This window comes from Lepidochelys kempii, chromosome 25 (assembly GCF_965140265.1).
Source record: "Lepidochelys kempii isolate rLepKem1 chromosome 25, rLepKem1.hap2, whole genome shotgun sequence".
Taxonomy (NCBI): Eukaryota; Metazoa; Chordata; order Testudines; family Cheloniidae; genus Lepidochelys; species Lepidochelys kempii.
This window is the reverse complement of record NC_133280.1, coordinates 11,842,933-11,859,715: the sequence shown is the minus strand read 5'-3', so window position 1 is coordinate 11,859,715 and position 16,783 is coordinate 11,842,933. Positions and strand designations below refer to the sequence as shown.

The 16,783-nt window shown below is 40.0% G+C and overlaps 1 protein-coding gene and 1 non-coding gene across 3 annotated transcripts in view; both read right to left on the bottom strand.

The window, feature by feature from the left end:
- PTBP1 (polypyrimidine tract binding protein 1) overlaps positions 1–16,783 on the bottom strand; it is a 53,012-nt gene that overhangs the window by 24,353 nt on the left and 11,876 nt on the right. The window contains exons 3-5 of one of the 2 annotated variants that reach the window (XM_073323928.1): positions 4,999–5,074; positions 3,788–3,960; positions 2,059–2,205 (exon numbers count right to left, since the gene is read on the bottom strand). In XM_073323928.1, the coding sequence (XP_073180029.1) occupies positions 2,059–2,205; positions 3,788–3,960; positions 4,999–5,074 (396 nt within the window). The remainder of the gene's footprint in view (positions 1–2,058; positions 2,206–3,787; positions 3,961–4,998; positions 5,075–16,783) is intronic. The other variant, XM_073323929.1, reaches the window with a different exon arrangement.
- Positions 14,853–14,959, bottom strand: LOC140903431 (U6 spliceosomal RNA). The gene has a single exon (XR_012156248.1). It is a non-coding gene; the product is annotated as a U6 spliceosomal RNA (small nuclear RNA).

Below are 16,783 nucleotides of genomic sequence, written 5' to 3'. Positions count from 1 at the left end.
GATCAATAGGATTCTCTGCCCAGCAGGGCCAGGCACTTCTGGTCTCCATCATATGTGGAGGACTTATAATGTTGCTTGCCCCGTTCATTAACTGTATCAACACCAAGTGTTAGGTGGAGGGTGGGAGAATAAGACCTCCAAGTCCTCTGACATGTGAGCATTACTGTAGCTGGGGTTTGCCAAATGGTTTTAGAAGGTTCCAGGAGAGCCTTGTTGAGAGGAAGGGCAACTCTGGATTGCGTTGCAAAGCACAGAATATCCAGCAGCTTGTGTTTGGGTTCTCTGACCTCCTCAACGAGGTATCTAAGGATCCTAACAAGATCCTGGAACTGCCAAAAGCTATCCAGCATAGATGGAGGAGGCATTACAGATTCATCTGGTGAGGATGGTACAAAACTACAACGAGGCAGCTTAAGGATTGGCTTCATCTGCCCTAGTTTCTTGGGATTCATATGTTTCTTCCTCTTGCTGGAGAGGAGAAGCTTGAGTCTCCCTTTCATTCCGATGGAGAGGGCTGGGGGCCTGGAAACTGTGATAAAGTGCCCAAGGATTCCATCACCACCACTGAGAGGAAGAGGTGGCACCCAGGGATGCTCCCACCAGCAGTTGTGAGGTCCTTGAGTTCCGCTCCTACCCCTCTGAGAAAGGAGGTCCATATACGGGTACCATAAGGGAACCCTGTACAGCAATCGATGCTGAAGGGAAATAATCATCCTCTTCTTTTATTGTTAGATATTCAGTTGAAAAGGGGGTGAAAGTACTGGAAATGTCTGGAGCTCTGAAGACTGAGTGACTCGCAGTACCAAAAGGCACTCTAACCACCAGCAATGAGGACTCTGGTTCAGCAGTCACTGATAAGTCCTTTGTGTATCTAAAAATCTTGCAGTTCTGAATGTTGCTACAGCATAAATAGATCAGTATGCTTGTCCATGCTAGTCAGTACCGATTGTTTAGAATGCTGATGTGGCTGGAGGCTTACAAGGTAATGAATAACTCCATAGGGGAATGGGGAAAGGAGTTAAGTCCACCAGTTCTGTTCCTCTGTGTTTGGTCTGTGCATCTCCAGTAGATAGTACTGGGGCCTTCAGAGAACCATGACTGGACTTAAACTGGATTTCTTGCTTACCAGCACTGGAAGTTATTTTTGCCTCCACGGTACTGAGCCTCAAAGACATTGTCTCTGAGATCATCGACCTGGTGAGGAAATGAGATCTCTGAGGAGGGTTCTTTGGGAGGGAATTAGCGCTCCTCCTCTTAGGATGTTTAGAAGAGGACTCTGAGGATCTCCCCTTTCTGGAAGAGTGCTGTGGTGAAGGGGCGCCAGAGGCCCCCAGGGAGTGATGTACATGGAGTTCTCCTGACCTGGCTCCAAATCAGGGTGAAGGGAACGCTCCACCATCAGTAGTCACAGCCTCCTTTCTGAGTTCTTCCAAACCCTACATTAGAGGGCCAACCAGAAGGGACACTTCTGAGGAACACGCGACTCTCCCAGGCAGCAAATGCACTTTGATCTCCAGCACTGATCGGGATAGGTTCCCTCTACATGAGGTGTAACATTTAAATCCCAGTAAACCGGTCATGCCCCACACAGGTAGGAATTCCCAAGAGGAAAAGAAAAAAACTCCTCCCCTCCCAGCAAGAAACTACAAGCTGTGATTACAAATTAAGAACTAACTAGGCGAGCTAAGTTGGGATAAACAAGCACTGCAAAAGCAAAGGCAAACACGCCAAGCTCCACCTCAGGTGAAGGTGGCTAAAAGGAATTGAGGGCAGTTCACTCACACAGCCTGACATACCCTCAGTGCAAGACATGAGGCTATTAACGGCACATGTGCAGGCTGGACAAACAATACTAATGAAAGTCTCCAATCAAAAGCACATGGGGCACATGTGCACATGAGGTGGAGCACTCATAGGGACACTACTCAAAGATCAAGGCAATTTTGAATGATTTGTCTTGTCATCCAGACCCAGCTTCTGGCAATTGGCGGTTTAAGGGTACTCAGTGAAGTGCTAGGCAATTGTTATTGAAGGATAATGTAAAGAATTACTACTCACTGCTTGGTTTGGAGAGTTGTCTGTTTTGAGTTCCTTGTGGTTGGAGAACTGAATGTAGATGGGCTGGCTTCGAAGGACTGGAGTGACTGTGGTGTAGTAACTTACCATGGTGTTTGCTGCTTCCTCAGTGTTCATTTCTATGAAAGCCTGCATAAGATCACAAATGCAACATGTTCCAGTCATTACCAGAGCCGCTTACATTAAGGTGGCAATTTGAATGTTGGATGGTACCGTGATGTGAACGATGGAAGGTCTTCTGTACAGGATATTAAGTGAGATTCAGCAAGATGTACACCAGTAGTGTGTTCTGAGTCTCTGTTTACATGCAAAAACAAAAGGAGTACTTGTGGCACCTTAGAGACCAACAAATTTGAGCATAAGCTTTTGTGAGATACAGCTCGCTTCATCGGATGCATCCGACGAAGCGAGCTGTAGCTCACTGAATGCATCCGACGAAGCGAGCTGTAGCTCACTAAAGCTTATGCTCAAATAAATTTGTTAGTCTAAGGTGCCACAAATCCTCCTTTTCTTTTTGCGAATACAGACTAACACGGCTGCTACTCTGAAACATGTTTACATGCAAGCTTTCAAGGCCACTTGCTTGTATAACAGAATTGCAAGAAGTTTTCAACTAAGTCTTGTTTTTAGAAGAGACTAACCATATTGAAAACAAGTGAGTTTTCACTGTGCAGTTATAAATACCAGGTTTATTTGCTTGGGTCTCATTTTTAGGACTTCAGATTGCAATTTTTGGCAACAGAACAGTTTGCAAAAGAATTTCAATAATCAGACTGAAGAGACCATCAATTCTGACAGTGCCAAAGTGACAGTGACACTAGCGCAGACTGAAGTGTTACCCCAGATTTCAGCCTACTTTCACCTTTTGCAGATATAAATCAGGCCTTAATCTTGAATATTTTAAATTTATTAGCTAAAATCTCCCACTTTTTTACAATAGCATTTTAAAAAACTGCAAATAATTGAGTGAATGAAACCACATGAACTATATATTAACACGTGTAACGTAGAACCTCACTAATTCTCTGCTAATCTTCAAATCTGCTTATTCTTATGATCTCATACTACTTCTTACAAAAATGCAAATGTGCTGCAGTGAGTCATTAATTTTAGGATACACTGCATAAATACAATTTATGTACTATGAAATATCAAATCAAAAGAGCTACTACACACTTTCATACTTGCAAAAATCAGAGAATAAAGTATTTTATGTGATTCAGTAACTGTAAAACTGTTTGCTTCTTTGCTTTCCAATTTATAATCCACAATGGATTTCCTGGTCACCATGAATTTGTGCTAACCTACTATATTGTCCAACTGGGTTTTGGCTTTGACTACTTGTTAAATTTTTAGGCATCCTTTAACTCAAAAGTTAGAAGACCAAAGAGGCTACTAGGCCAGCATGACTAAGAGCTGGCTCATCAGTCTTTGTAAACTACAAAGCAGGAGAGTAGTTTACACATCAATTATAACAGAAAAGTGACTGCATGCAAGCAGTGTTTGAAGCCCCTGAAGTCAGAAGAGAGGACGTTTTTGAATAGCTCTTAAAATCATCTTGAACAACAGAAAATGTATCTGGAAGTTATTAACTACTATATGGCAGTTGTGAAAGTTATGTAAGCAACATACATCTTATTTGCTGATGCCATGATAATGGTTTCAATCAAGTCTCCCATAAAATCCTCACTTTCAATTGTTGGGACAGTACCTGATTTTTCCCTTTCAGCATTAGAAGGTTGGTGACTTTGCCAAAAGGTAATCCCAAAGAAATGACTTCTGCCTCCGTGACGTCACTGGGGAGTTTGCGGACGTGGATTACTCGCGAAGGGACCCCTGCACTTCTACTGTCACCTTTGAATTTTTTGCTGTCATTTCCATTAGCTGAAAAGAATGAACAAGCATTGTTGGTTGTTACAGTTCCAATTGATCTGAGAGAGGGCATCAGGTTACCACTTTGTCTTGCACTTTGCCTCCCACATTCAGTTTCCAACTCCCCAAATTATAAAGAAATTCCATGCTCTAAGGCAACCCAAATAAGACACCTGGTTCTACTCATTTTTTCTAATTATATAAGTGAGCCAAGTGACATAGTAGCAATGGAATCACAAGTTAACTCTCAAGTGGCCATTTTACCATTTATGTTTACAGTATGTCACAGCCCATATTTCTACTCTGAGGTTTGAGACATTTTTAGTCTGCTTTTTCCTTTTCACTTTGACTAGTATTATTGGTGGGGTGAAGCTGCTTTTTGAGGGGGCTCACACCTTAAATAGGCAATATCAAACAGAAAACATGGCAACTCTAGACTTCATCTTAGCTCAGCTGGATTCTGCATCATCCGATTGCTAGCCATACATTGTTGGCAGTATACTAACATACACTAGATGATATAGCTTGGCAGAAAGGCCAGAAGTTAAGGAGAACATAAGATAACTGGAGGATTGTGTTAGCTCAAAGCTGCAGAATTTGAGGCAAATAAAGCAAACCATGAAATGCAGCATTCTGCACTCAAATTACTAATGAGTTTATCTAGAGCAGGATTATGAACTCACCTCCATACTGCGTAAGACTGTTTCAATAATACCCATCATGGTGACTACATATGTCCGAAATCAACCTAAGGATCAATTTATGCTTAACTGCAGAGGTTTATAGTATGAACTGTGGGATCTAATCTCTTAAAGGGCCATTTTAGTAGTTGTCCTGTGATACCAATTTTGTTCAAGCTCCTAGGCCTTTTTAGGATGTAGGACAGCAGCTAGTCAGATATTTTGTATGGTCTTACACAAACCCTAACGAGAACAAGCAGTGAGAATGAAAGCAGAGATTTTAAACCAAGAGCAAGTGGAATAAAGTAGCCCTGCTAATTGTACCTTCAACACATCATGGGTTGCTATACTTTTTTGCTAGCAATTTTACCTGCAGAAGCAGAGTTGCTGCTCATGATAAAGGGTCCGTTAGTAACACAAGTAGAGAAAAGCTCGTCAGATCCCCGCTGGAAGAGAAAAAGATGGAAAAGGGTAAGTTGACAGCATTTTTCTAAATTCTGCTCAGGTACTTTGAGAACAGGAGGACAATTCAGAAATTAAGATGGTAGAGAAACTGAGCAGAAGTGTGTAAGGAAAAATACTTTGACAGTAGATCTACTTGGCCTTTCATTCACCTGTATGTAATTTTAAATCAGGCAAATGTGTAGAGCTACATAAATTTGGTGGGGGGGTGGAGAGTAAAGTGTGAAGATCATCAGGAACAAAAACTTCTGGACTGCATACCTTCCTGAACTATTAGGATAACAGGCACTGAAAATCTAGTGGCAGAATTACCTATACCAGACAAGATTTTCATCCACTCTTTAGTTTAAAAAAAAGAACAAAAAAACAATACTCCAGTCACACTGGCAGCAACATTAAACTAACCCACCCTTCCAAATATTTGCCCTAGGTTATAAAGAACAAGTCAAAAAGCTCTAAATGCTACTGCTAGTTAAACCCTTGCTTATAAGGTCTAAAACCACACCATCTAAAAACATTATTGTATGACATTAAGTCACATTACGTGAGGTGCTGCTAAACAAGACATATGATGCATGTTTTTCGGTGGCAAGGAGAAGACGCAGGTTACAAAGACAGATCAGGAACTGAAAATGCAAAGCTACAAGTCTTTCCCCAGATAGTTTTTGTCAATTATTTGATATTGTCCTATTATAAACCTAAGGGATGTTCCACATTATTTTATTAAAGTATCTCCACATATCTGAGTCCAAGTATACACTTCCAGCAAAAAGTATTGTGGCCCTTTGTCTGCCATCTTACAAATTAAAGGACTTAAAAGTATCTTAGGAGCTAGAGTCTAGAGAGTAACAAAGAACACCCTAATTTCCATATAAAATAAGTGCCCTGGAGAACTAGACTCGAAACACTTGGATAATGTACAAGTTTATTCTAATAAAAATGCTGAACAGACTCAACTATTCTGAAATACAGACTATGTATTACCAAAGCACTGGGCCAGACTGTGACACTATCACTTTGCATAGTACCTTGTGCCATGAGTAGTCCCACTGAAATCAGCAGGGCTACTTGTTGAGCAAGTAACTATCCAATGAACACAAAGGTAGCACAACCTGCAGCCTCTGAGTAACTCATTGTAAAGTTACATTTCTATATGGGACAACATATAAATTTATTTCTATAGCAGATTTTTAAAATCAGTTTGGATACAAACTATTGTTGCTTTCATTAACAGAAATTGTGTTTCTACCAGAGAGACTACATAGACAAACTTCTGATTGCTACTATAAATTTAATAGAGACAGTTAAAAATGCCACACTTTTCACGTATCACAACTATGACAATTCTGACCCTTGACTCTAATGCATTTATAATACTGAACAGTCTGGTACTTCATCTCCCAATACCCTGCAATCCACAGTCAAAAGAACATCGCAAGAGAAACCAGACAGATCTAGTTTAGTTCTCTTGATCAAGGCCAATCTTACTTAAACGGCATTAGCTGCTCACATTTTTTAGTAAGAAAAAAGCAAAACTGCATATAACCTCAAACTCATTAACTATCAGCATGGCTTATATTCATATTGGTGTATGAAGTTTTAGAACAAGCTAATCATCTCCCTAATTTTAATTTAAGTTAGTGCTACACAGCAAAACAGTCTCAACGCTGAAGTCTAAAATAATTATGGAGAGGATTTGAAAACTCAGAATAAGTAAGTTGGGTATTATCAAAAAGGGCATTTTTTAAAGCTGTAGGTCAATTATAGTTTTATCTTGATCCGCACATGAAATTACTGCACAACAAAGACTTCCCCGGTAACTGAGAACTTGGTTTATCTACTTCTATAGCCTCTGACTCAATCAAATGGGAAGTTGTTCCGTTTTCCAACATCTTGATGAAACCATACCCTTTATCATCACACTCCAATTACTGGAAACATTATCTCTTAACATGGCAGCTATCTAGTGACAACTGAAGCAGTAACAGTATCTGTGTAAAGACAAAAGCACTCTGCTCACTGCATCTATGAGCAGGTTAAAAAAAGTAGGTCATACAAGCAGCTCAAAATGAACTGGAGTTATATTCTAAACATATTTTATCTATTTGCATCTTGAATATCCTGTTGGGCAACTTGCTAACTACTTTCCAAAGCCAAATGCAACACTTTGGTGCACACCACAAGATAACTTGGGAACCTGATCTAGTTTGTGGTCTGTGGGTCACTGGTCATCTGCAAAGCATTTGCTGTGGTCTGCAGAGAGTGGACTGGGCACACAACATTGTCTCTCCTTGTTTCCAACCAACAAACTGCATTAAGAGAACGTCACTATTAAGATGCAGTCCATCTTGCAAAAGTTTGTGAACCCTGGCAATACAGCAATTGGAACTGAAGTATTACACCATTTTAAATTTAGAGGTTTCTTTTTAAAAAAAATGAAAATAAGCCTTTGTAAAACTTAAGACAAAGTTGTTCCATGAAATTTAATAATTCCAATAAATCTGTTCTCAGGAACATTCCTCTGCTGTACCTAAAAACTGCAACATTGCTAGTGTATAAGAAACTAGGAGTCAAATTGCAACTGGTTATTAAGAAGTACACCTAATTAGTCTCTTTTCATTGTTCAAACAGTGAAATACAAGCTAAAGCAGCATAATCTTGGTTCACATTTCACTGTTCAAGTGTCCATCTACTATGGCATTCATAAGTTTTATTTATTTAAAAAGAAAAGAATTTTGGTTGGGATTTTCAAAATCTAAGGGAGGTTGATTTTCTCTCACTCCCTGAGACGCTCTTGCAAATCCCAGCTTTTAACCAAAGTATCTTTAAATAGAAAATTTAGCAATCATGGTGATTTTTTTAAACACCAGGCAAGGTTTTATGGAGTCAGAAGTCTCCAGTATCAATCTGATAGCATGCAGAGACTGGTTCAGTTCACGCAGTAAGTCCTCATGATATCTCTACAGAAAAACTAGAAGAATAAGCCACTTATTTGCCCTCTGTGGGAGGTAAGGTTAGGAAACTATCAACTGGAAAAACAAACATTCGTTCTATGTCAGAAAGAATTTGGCTCCTCCAAATCTGCCAGATTGAATGATGCTTTTGTAGTACTCTGAAGAGTTACACCATTTTCTTCTTACACTTAAAAATATGTCAAGTGTATAGAAGCAAGAAATGCTTACTGCTGCTAGTTTTCTACACTTCAGGGTTTCTTTAATCAACATGTAACTTCACAAATCCACACCCCTCTTATCTTCAAGACATTCTAAATGCCTGTTGTGACAAGAGCCAGAAGGTAGAGGGGGAAGACTGTTTTACACGGAAAGAAGCAGCAGTCTATTTGTAAGCTTCCCAGTTGGAAATGTGAGCTAATGAAGAGGGAGAACCGAAGAGACTGGAAAACCACAATTACACTGTCTTGCCTACATGGGGAATTTACAGAATTACTGTACAAGTATAACTCTGTGTATACACTTGTTCGGAATAATAGTGGCCTTTTTCAATTTAGCGTAAGCTATACCAGCATAAACTTCACGTTGTACTAGTAATTTTATTCCACAAAAAGCAACTTCAGGAAGCCGGACAACCAATTTGGTGCTCTTTATAGTCTCCTGCCATCAAAAGACACAAGGAAAGGTTCACCCATTTCTTAAGTTTTGGGACCAAGGAATGCAGTTTATATTTAAAGAGCAATTATTAAGGATCACTCAATGCTGGATGTCTGAAGACTCAGAAGTCTATGTGTTTTAAAAAACTAAAAAGCTTAGTAAACGGATTCCCCTTTTACTTCCTGTTAGGGGTGTCGAGATTTAAAAAAATTGCAATTAATCGTGCAATTAATTTTCACGCTTTTAAACAATAGAATACCATTTAAATATTTTTGGATCTTTTCTACATTTTCAAATATATTGATTTCAATCATTTTCAAATATATTGATACCAAGTGTACAGTGCTCACTTTATATTTATTACAAATATTTGCACTGTAAAAAACAAGAATTTTTTTTCAATTCACCTCATACAAGTATTGCAGTGCAATCTCTATCATGGAAGGTGAACTTACAAATGTAGAATTATGTACAAAAAACTGCAATCAAAAATAAAACCATGTAAAACTTTAGAGCCTAAAAGGCCAATCAGTCCTACTTGTTCAGTCAATTGCTTGGACAAACAAGTTTGTTTACACTTGCAGAAGGTAATGCTGACTGCTTCTTGTTTACATCACCTGAAAGTGAGAAAAGGTGTTTGCATGGCACTGTTGTAGCCGCATCGCAAGATATTAAGATGTGCTAAAGATTTAGATGTCCCTTCATGCTCCAGCCACCATTCCAGAGCACATGCATCCATGCTGATGACTGGTTCTGCTCGATAACAATCCAAAGCAGTGTGAACCGGCTCATGTTCATTTTCGTCATCTGAGTCAGATGCCACCAGCAGAAGGCTGATTTTCTTTTTTGGTGGTTTGGGTTCTCTAGTTTCCACATCAAAAAGTGTTACTCTTTTAAGACTTCTGAAAGCATGTGTCACACCTCACCCCTCAGATTTCAGAAGGCACTCAAGATTCTTAAATCTTGGGTTGAGTGCTGTAGCTATCTCTAGAAATCTGACATTGGTACCTTCTGTGTGTTTTGTCAAATCTGCAGTGAAAGTGTTCTTAAAACGAACAACATGCTGGGTCATCCGAGACGGCTATAACATTAAATATATGGCAGAATACAGGTAAAACACAGAACAGGAGACCTACAATTCTCCCCCAAGGAGTCCTGTCACAAATTTAATTAACACATTTTTTTAAAGGAGCGTCATCAGCATGGAAGCCTGTCCTCTGGAACGATGGCCGAAGCATGAAGAGGCATATGAATCTTTAGCGCATCTGGTAGGTAAATATCTTGCAATACCAGCTACAACAGTGTCATAGGAAAGCCTGTTCTCACTTTCAGGTGACACTGTAATTAAGAAGTGGGCAGCATTATCTCCTGTAAATGTAAACAAACTTGTATCTCTTAGCAACTGGCTGAACAAGAAGGAGGACTGAGTGGACTTGCAGTTTTACATTTTGTTTTTTATTGCAGTTATATAGCAAAAATAAACTTGTAAGTTGCACTTTCATGATAAAGATTGCACTACAGTACTTGTAGGTGAACTGAAAAATACAAATATTTGCACTGTAAAAATGAGTAATAAAAATATAAAGTGAGCATAGTACAGAAAAACATCCAAAAATATTTAATAAATTTCAATTGGTATTCTATTGTTTAACAGTGCGATTAATCATGATTAATTTGTTTTCAGTTAATTGCGTAAGTTAACTGTGATTAAGCAACAACCCTACTTCCTGTAGATCTTATACCATAGTGCGTTCTTCCCCTTCTAATTGCTGCATCATCACTTTTTACAAGAATATAGAACCATAGAATATCAGGGTTGGAAGGAACCTCAGGAGGTCATCTAGTCCAACCCCCTGCTCAAAGCAGGACAAATCCCCAATTTTTGCCCCCAGCCCTAAATGGCCCCCTCAAGGATTGAACTCACAACCCTGGGTTTAGCAGGCCAATGCTCAAACCACTGAGAATATTGCAATTTTGTTCCCAGACTACTGTCCCAAAGGCCCAGGATTATACTCTATCTCTGCACAAATAGCTCTTCAGATACTGAAGTTAACATTTATGATGACAGATAACACCACATTATCTTGCAGTGCAATTTCTGAAAGCCATCTCCCTTACCCACCTGCTATTTCAGAAAAGAGTAACCAAACTGCCAATATGAGGAATGGTGTTAGTGTTCGTGTAAGAACCCTATTAATTTGTATTTTTTATTATAGCTACTGAAATATTACTTTTCTTGTTGTTTGCAGAAAACAAAGCATAGCAAGTGCATTCAAATATGACTACAAGTCTTGTCCAGGGTAGCTATATACCTTGTCTTTGTAGTCCAAAAAAAATCACCGATTAGCTACATCATAAAATATTAACAGGTTAAATACTGACTGTGGGTGTTTCTATGGCAGCAGCCTGCTTTTTGTCTACCACACACAGCACTACCGGTTTGTTGCTCTAGCAGCATAAATCTAATAAAATGCACCTATACACCATGTAGTCTAGCTGTACAATATTAACTTCAAATAACTCCTTCCTCAAAATATTCCGAAAGGAAGGTTTATACTCCCAAAAGTGGAAGTTGCTGTGGGATTATATAAATATTCACATGTTTTCTAAATTAAATTATAGTTTTGAATTCTCAAATGCCAGCTCCCATTTCCCCTTCTTGTAAAATAAAGACAGCCTTGTCTTCACTAAGAAAAAAGTGTGTGTTAACTCAAGGTAAAAGACAAGGCAGTTGGTATTTTTCACATAAGTTAGTGGGTCAAGTTAAACATTATGGTGGAAACCCAATCTAATTCAACCTGCTAACTCATGTGAAAATTACAAACTGCCTTGTCTTCATTAGAATTTTACTTCCAATTAGCTAGCTTGAGTTTCTGAGCAAAGAGTGCTTGCATGAATACAAACATCTTAGGGCAGGGCCTTGCCATGTGTCTCAAAGCACACCTATGGAACTCCATACATTTTCAGTTGATCTGTATAATCCTTCATCTACTTAAAACTAGTCACCCATAAAAATAAATTAGTTGTATTCTGTCTGAGCAAAGGGCTAGAAAGCAATCCAAGCTAGATAGACTGTTTAGTCATGAATAATTTAAAGACTAAACCTAGTGATGTTACATGGTGGCAGCTAATTGAAAACCTGAATTCCAGTGTGCTCTGCATCAAAGCTACTAATGAGAGAAAACTAATAAAGCTTTAGCAAGCATTTAGACAGGACATGAAATTGTGGGACTCCTCCACATTTTCAAGTTATTACACAGAATTAAACCCATACTTCCAGAATACTGCATTACATGGCCTGTCAGTGGGGGCAGAGGTATCATTTAAGCTATGAAAAGAATTCGAAAAAAGACTACTCTGCCGGTTTACTGGCAGTATAAAATACAGATATACAAACTCAATTTAACTCTGGGTCAAACAGTGGTAAATACTGTAAAGCAGCCGTACACCCAGCCCTTGGATACAAAGTGCCTCACACTGTTCCATCAACTCCATGTGAAGATGGAAGGAACAGCATCTGTTAACCTGCCTCTCTTTAGGATCCCAGGGGGAAAATGTTCAAAGGCACAAAAAAGCAGGTAATTGCTGAATTCCTATTGACTTTCAATGGGAGTTGGGCACCTAACTCATTTGCACCTCTGAACACCCCTCCCCCCAGACGAAACTGTCAGCTGGTAAAGTCAACATGTTTGACCCGATAAAATTTAACAATCAGACAAGAAAATCCCTGATTAAGGCTTTTGTCCTTTACCACTGTGACCAACCACAACTTGGATATTTTCATACTCCATTTCCCTTCATAAATGTCTGAAGTCAAAGTTGTACACAATATGAAGAATGTGTCCTTTTATACAAGTATGCCGCTCTCAACCCCTATGTTGTTTATGCCAATGAGACAGTACTGACACCAATTTAAAAGGGCACAGTAAGGTGGTTAGCTACTGCACCACAATGCTCTACCTTCCTATGAAACTTACCCCAAAACTCCTGAATTGATAGAGACATCAAGGTCAGGTCTACACTATCAATTTATATCAGCATAACTATATCGCTCAGCAGTGTGAAAACTCCTCACCCCGAGTGAATAGTTATACTGACCTACTCCCTTCTCCCCCCCACCCTCAAAGGGTGGACAGCACTATGTCAACGGGAGGGCATTGACATAGCTACCACTTCACACAAAGGTGGATTAACGACACCAACAGGAAACACTATCCCATTGGCATAGTAGCATCTTTGCACAGCTGCACCAGCTTTTTAAGTGCAGACCTGCTGCAAGGCTTGCACTGAAACTGCCATCCAACTGTGGTACTGAGATCCAGAATTACTGTTGTGAGAACGAGGGAGACAGACTAAGTCAATGCCTCTCCAACAGCTTCCTCATATGTCACATACACTAAAATGAATCATACTTAGATTGTAAGTTTTCTGGGGCCATCCTTTTGTTCTCTCTCTACAGCACTTAGCACAATGGAGTTCTGGTCCATGACTAGGGCTCCTGTGCACTAAGGTAGTACAAACAAAAATAGTTAAAAAAATCAGATGCCCTCTGCCCAATGTAAAAAGTTTGAGCTGATAGTGCAGGTTGAAACAATGTTACAAAAACCACAACAGAGACCATGCTCCACCATCTACCACATTCTGTAACACACTGGATATCTATGCTAGCTAAACAGCTTTCAACACTAATTGACGGGGTCCCTGGGGAGACTAGCAGACAGCCATTGTCAACAGGTCATTTTCCTTGCACAGATAGGAATTTTGTCTATAGGCCCTGGGAATTGACTGATTTCTGGTTTTTGAAGGGTTAAGTTAGACTTTCAAGGTAAGAGGGATCCATGTCAATAAAATGAGACACTAAATTTAAATTGTAATAGCTCCCATAACTTCAGGTGATCTAGTACATAGCACACAAAACAGTGAGCTCTTCAAAACTGTTGATCACTGTGGGAACTTTTGAAGCAATCTACCAAGAATAAATGTTGAAACACTTGCTGGATATACATGCTGTTTAATGAGTATTTTTAGAAGCTTCTTTATGAGGTAGGAAGGACAATTCAAGGGTTGTCTCAGCTAGCTAAACATTTTTCTTCCAACAGGGACGATTCACCCCCTGCTCTTTCCCCCTAAAAAAAACACACCCCACCCTCAAAAAAGATCACTGCTAGAGTTTTTTCATTAGACAATTCAAGGGAATGTGCATCTGAGACTTGATTTCACATATCAAATATATTAAAATGGAAGTTGATAGGACAAATGAATTCTTAATGCCATGAACATGAATTATGATGCTGTTATATGCCAATACTCTTTTTGTGGAGTTAGATTCAAGAGTGAGTTCACCCAGAAAAAAGAAGTGTCTGAATTATTAGGGTAAATCTCATGTCTATTTTCCTCATTTCATACAGGAGATTGCCTCTAGTAAGGGACTGGCTCCTATTCCCATAGTCTTTCCCTCCTACCTCCCACTAATCTACAGGCAGGTAGATCAATGTCCCAGGAAATTAGAACAGTCTGGGTCACATTGAAGCAGCAATGTTAACTGATATATGTGAAAATGCACCAAAAGAACAACTGGAATATAGAATTACTTCCTCCCTGAGTTCAAAATTGAAAGAGAGAAGCAGACCTTAACATTAAGAACATCAGAATGGCCACACTGGGTCAGACTAACAGTCCACCCAGCCCAGTATCCAATCTTCCAACAGTGGCCAGATGCTTCAGAGAGAATGGGCAAAACAGGGCCACTACTGAGTGATTAACCCTGTTGGACAGTCCCAGCTTCTGACAAAGTGGTGCAAGAAGATCTTGCGCCAAGTCTAAAGATTGGAATCTCAGCGTTGGATGAGTTCACCTAACAGTGTGGCATCAGATTTTACAAATGAACTGTGATGATAGTACAGGTTGAACACCTCTAACCCAGCACACCCTGATCCAGCATAGGTGCTGACTCTGTGGATGCTCTCCCCACATAGACTCAGACTATCACAGTTGGAAGGGACCTCAGGAGATCATCTTGTCCAACCCCCTGCTCAAAGCAGGCACAATCCCCAATTTTTTTTGCCCCAGATCCCTAAACGGCCCCCTCAAGGATTGAACTCACAACCCTGGGTTTAGCAGGCCAATGCTCAAACCACTGAGCTATCCCTCCCCCCAAAATATGGAACACTTCACAAATTTGCATGTCATCCTTGCGCAGGGGCCATGCTAATCTTCTCTGTATCATTCCAATTTTAGTATATGTGCTGCCAAAGCAAGCACTACAAGAGTATCTTGTGTATCAGCAGCCTCGCTGCTTACCAACTCCTCCTCCTCCCTCCCAGTGCTTCCGGAGCACCGCAAACACAGCACTCAAGCTCCAAAAGGGAGGAGGAACTGGGGCATGGCATTCAAGCTCCAAGACGGAGGAGGAGGAACGGGAGCCAGCAGTTGGGACCCTGGGCGAGGGGCCGGCGGCCAGGATCCCGGTTGACAGCGGGGCCCCTGGATAGCACGCCATGCTGGGCACAAAGGCTGGGGCAGCTGCAGCACCCCCTGCATCCCTACTCCCCATGCCTTTGGAGACCTGCTGGCACTCTGCATTGACCTCCTGTGGTTTGGCACAATCTCTGGTTCGGCACTGGTCAGGTCCTGGGGGTGCAGGACTAGAGAGGTTCAACCTGTACATGAGAGTGGTCTATTTAAAACTTTAGACCAGTAGTTTTAAAACTGGTTTGCTGACATGATTGCAAAGCATGTGTCAGTCTTCAAACAGTCAAACATCTAAACTTCAGCTCAGATGTTTCTGGAGGCTTTTCTGACCAACTGAACTCAAGAAAAGTGCTTGGCACTCTCTGTAGCTGCTCCGGTGATCTTCAAATTCATCCATAATCAAGTGTGTATCATAACTCAAAGCAAGTCTAAACCAATGGTGGTTGTAATGCCTCTTCACTGTTGGCTGCTCTCATGACAGATGTTATTGCCATACAAGTGGTACCACATGGACCTTATTCTTTTAGGCAAAAAAGTCCTAGTCCTATTTGAAACACTACTTAATACTAACCTAAGGCATATGTAGATTAGGATAAAAGGTTGGGTTTGTTTGTTTTTTTAAAAAATTGTAGCTAAAACATTAACACATTTTTAAGACTTGTACCTTTGTCTAGAGAAACCCTTACTGTAGATATAGTTTAACATTAAAAATGGAATCTAACTCTAGGCTACCTCTAGGGTCCTCTCTGATCAGGCTAGCCCAATTTTGAAGAGATTAAACCACCTATATTAGGTTTTAAGATATATAAATATTTATAAATTATTTAGCTAGCAATTTTAAAAATACCCTTTTCCTAGTTTAGGCACTGCTATGGTGGTTAGAGCATCAAATTTCTCTAGTGAAGGTCTTAGAGTTCCTTGAGTTTCTACTTTAGTCACTTTTAAAAAATTACTTCAGATGACATCTTGCAATTGCTCAAACAAGCTGACCTGAGGTCCTGAATGCAAAACAGTATATAGTTAACAAGTAAACCAAAGCTTTAAAGGGTTTCTGCTTAAAATCTGTTACAAGATTAAGTACACACAGCAACTTGTACAGCTATTAGGGTTTTTTTGTTGGTAGTATCAAAGTATACCTTGTGTCATGCTCTTTACAGTGGTACCACAGCTACTTGCTGCTTCTGCCCCCTTTTAAAATTTAAGCCCCTATTCTATTCCTGTCTCAGTGCAGAAAGTCTTTAGCTTATTACTGAGCTAACAGGAAGTCCCTGCTCCTCAACCCTCTCATCTAGTCTGCCTCTCCCTAACCTTCATTCTCACAAAAAATAGTCTTGACACCTACTATGGAGACACCCTGTAAAACAAACCTGTCCTTTGAGCAAATAAAAGGTGTGGCCATTTTAACTGGCCCAAAATTCCTGTGCTAAAAGTAGCTATGTAAGGTAGTCGTTTCTTGCTCTATAGGGTAGTACACACCCCAGCTAACAGCCTTCAGCATTTATATCATGTTCCAGACCACCTACCTAATTTAACCACTTTGTGACCAACAAGATGTTTAAAGACTATTTGAGTGTGTTTAAAACCAAAAGGTTATGTTTTATATAGCATTAATAG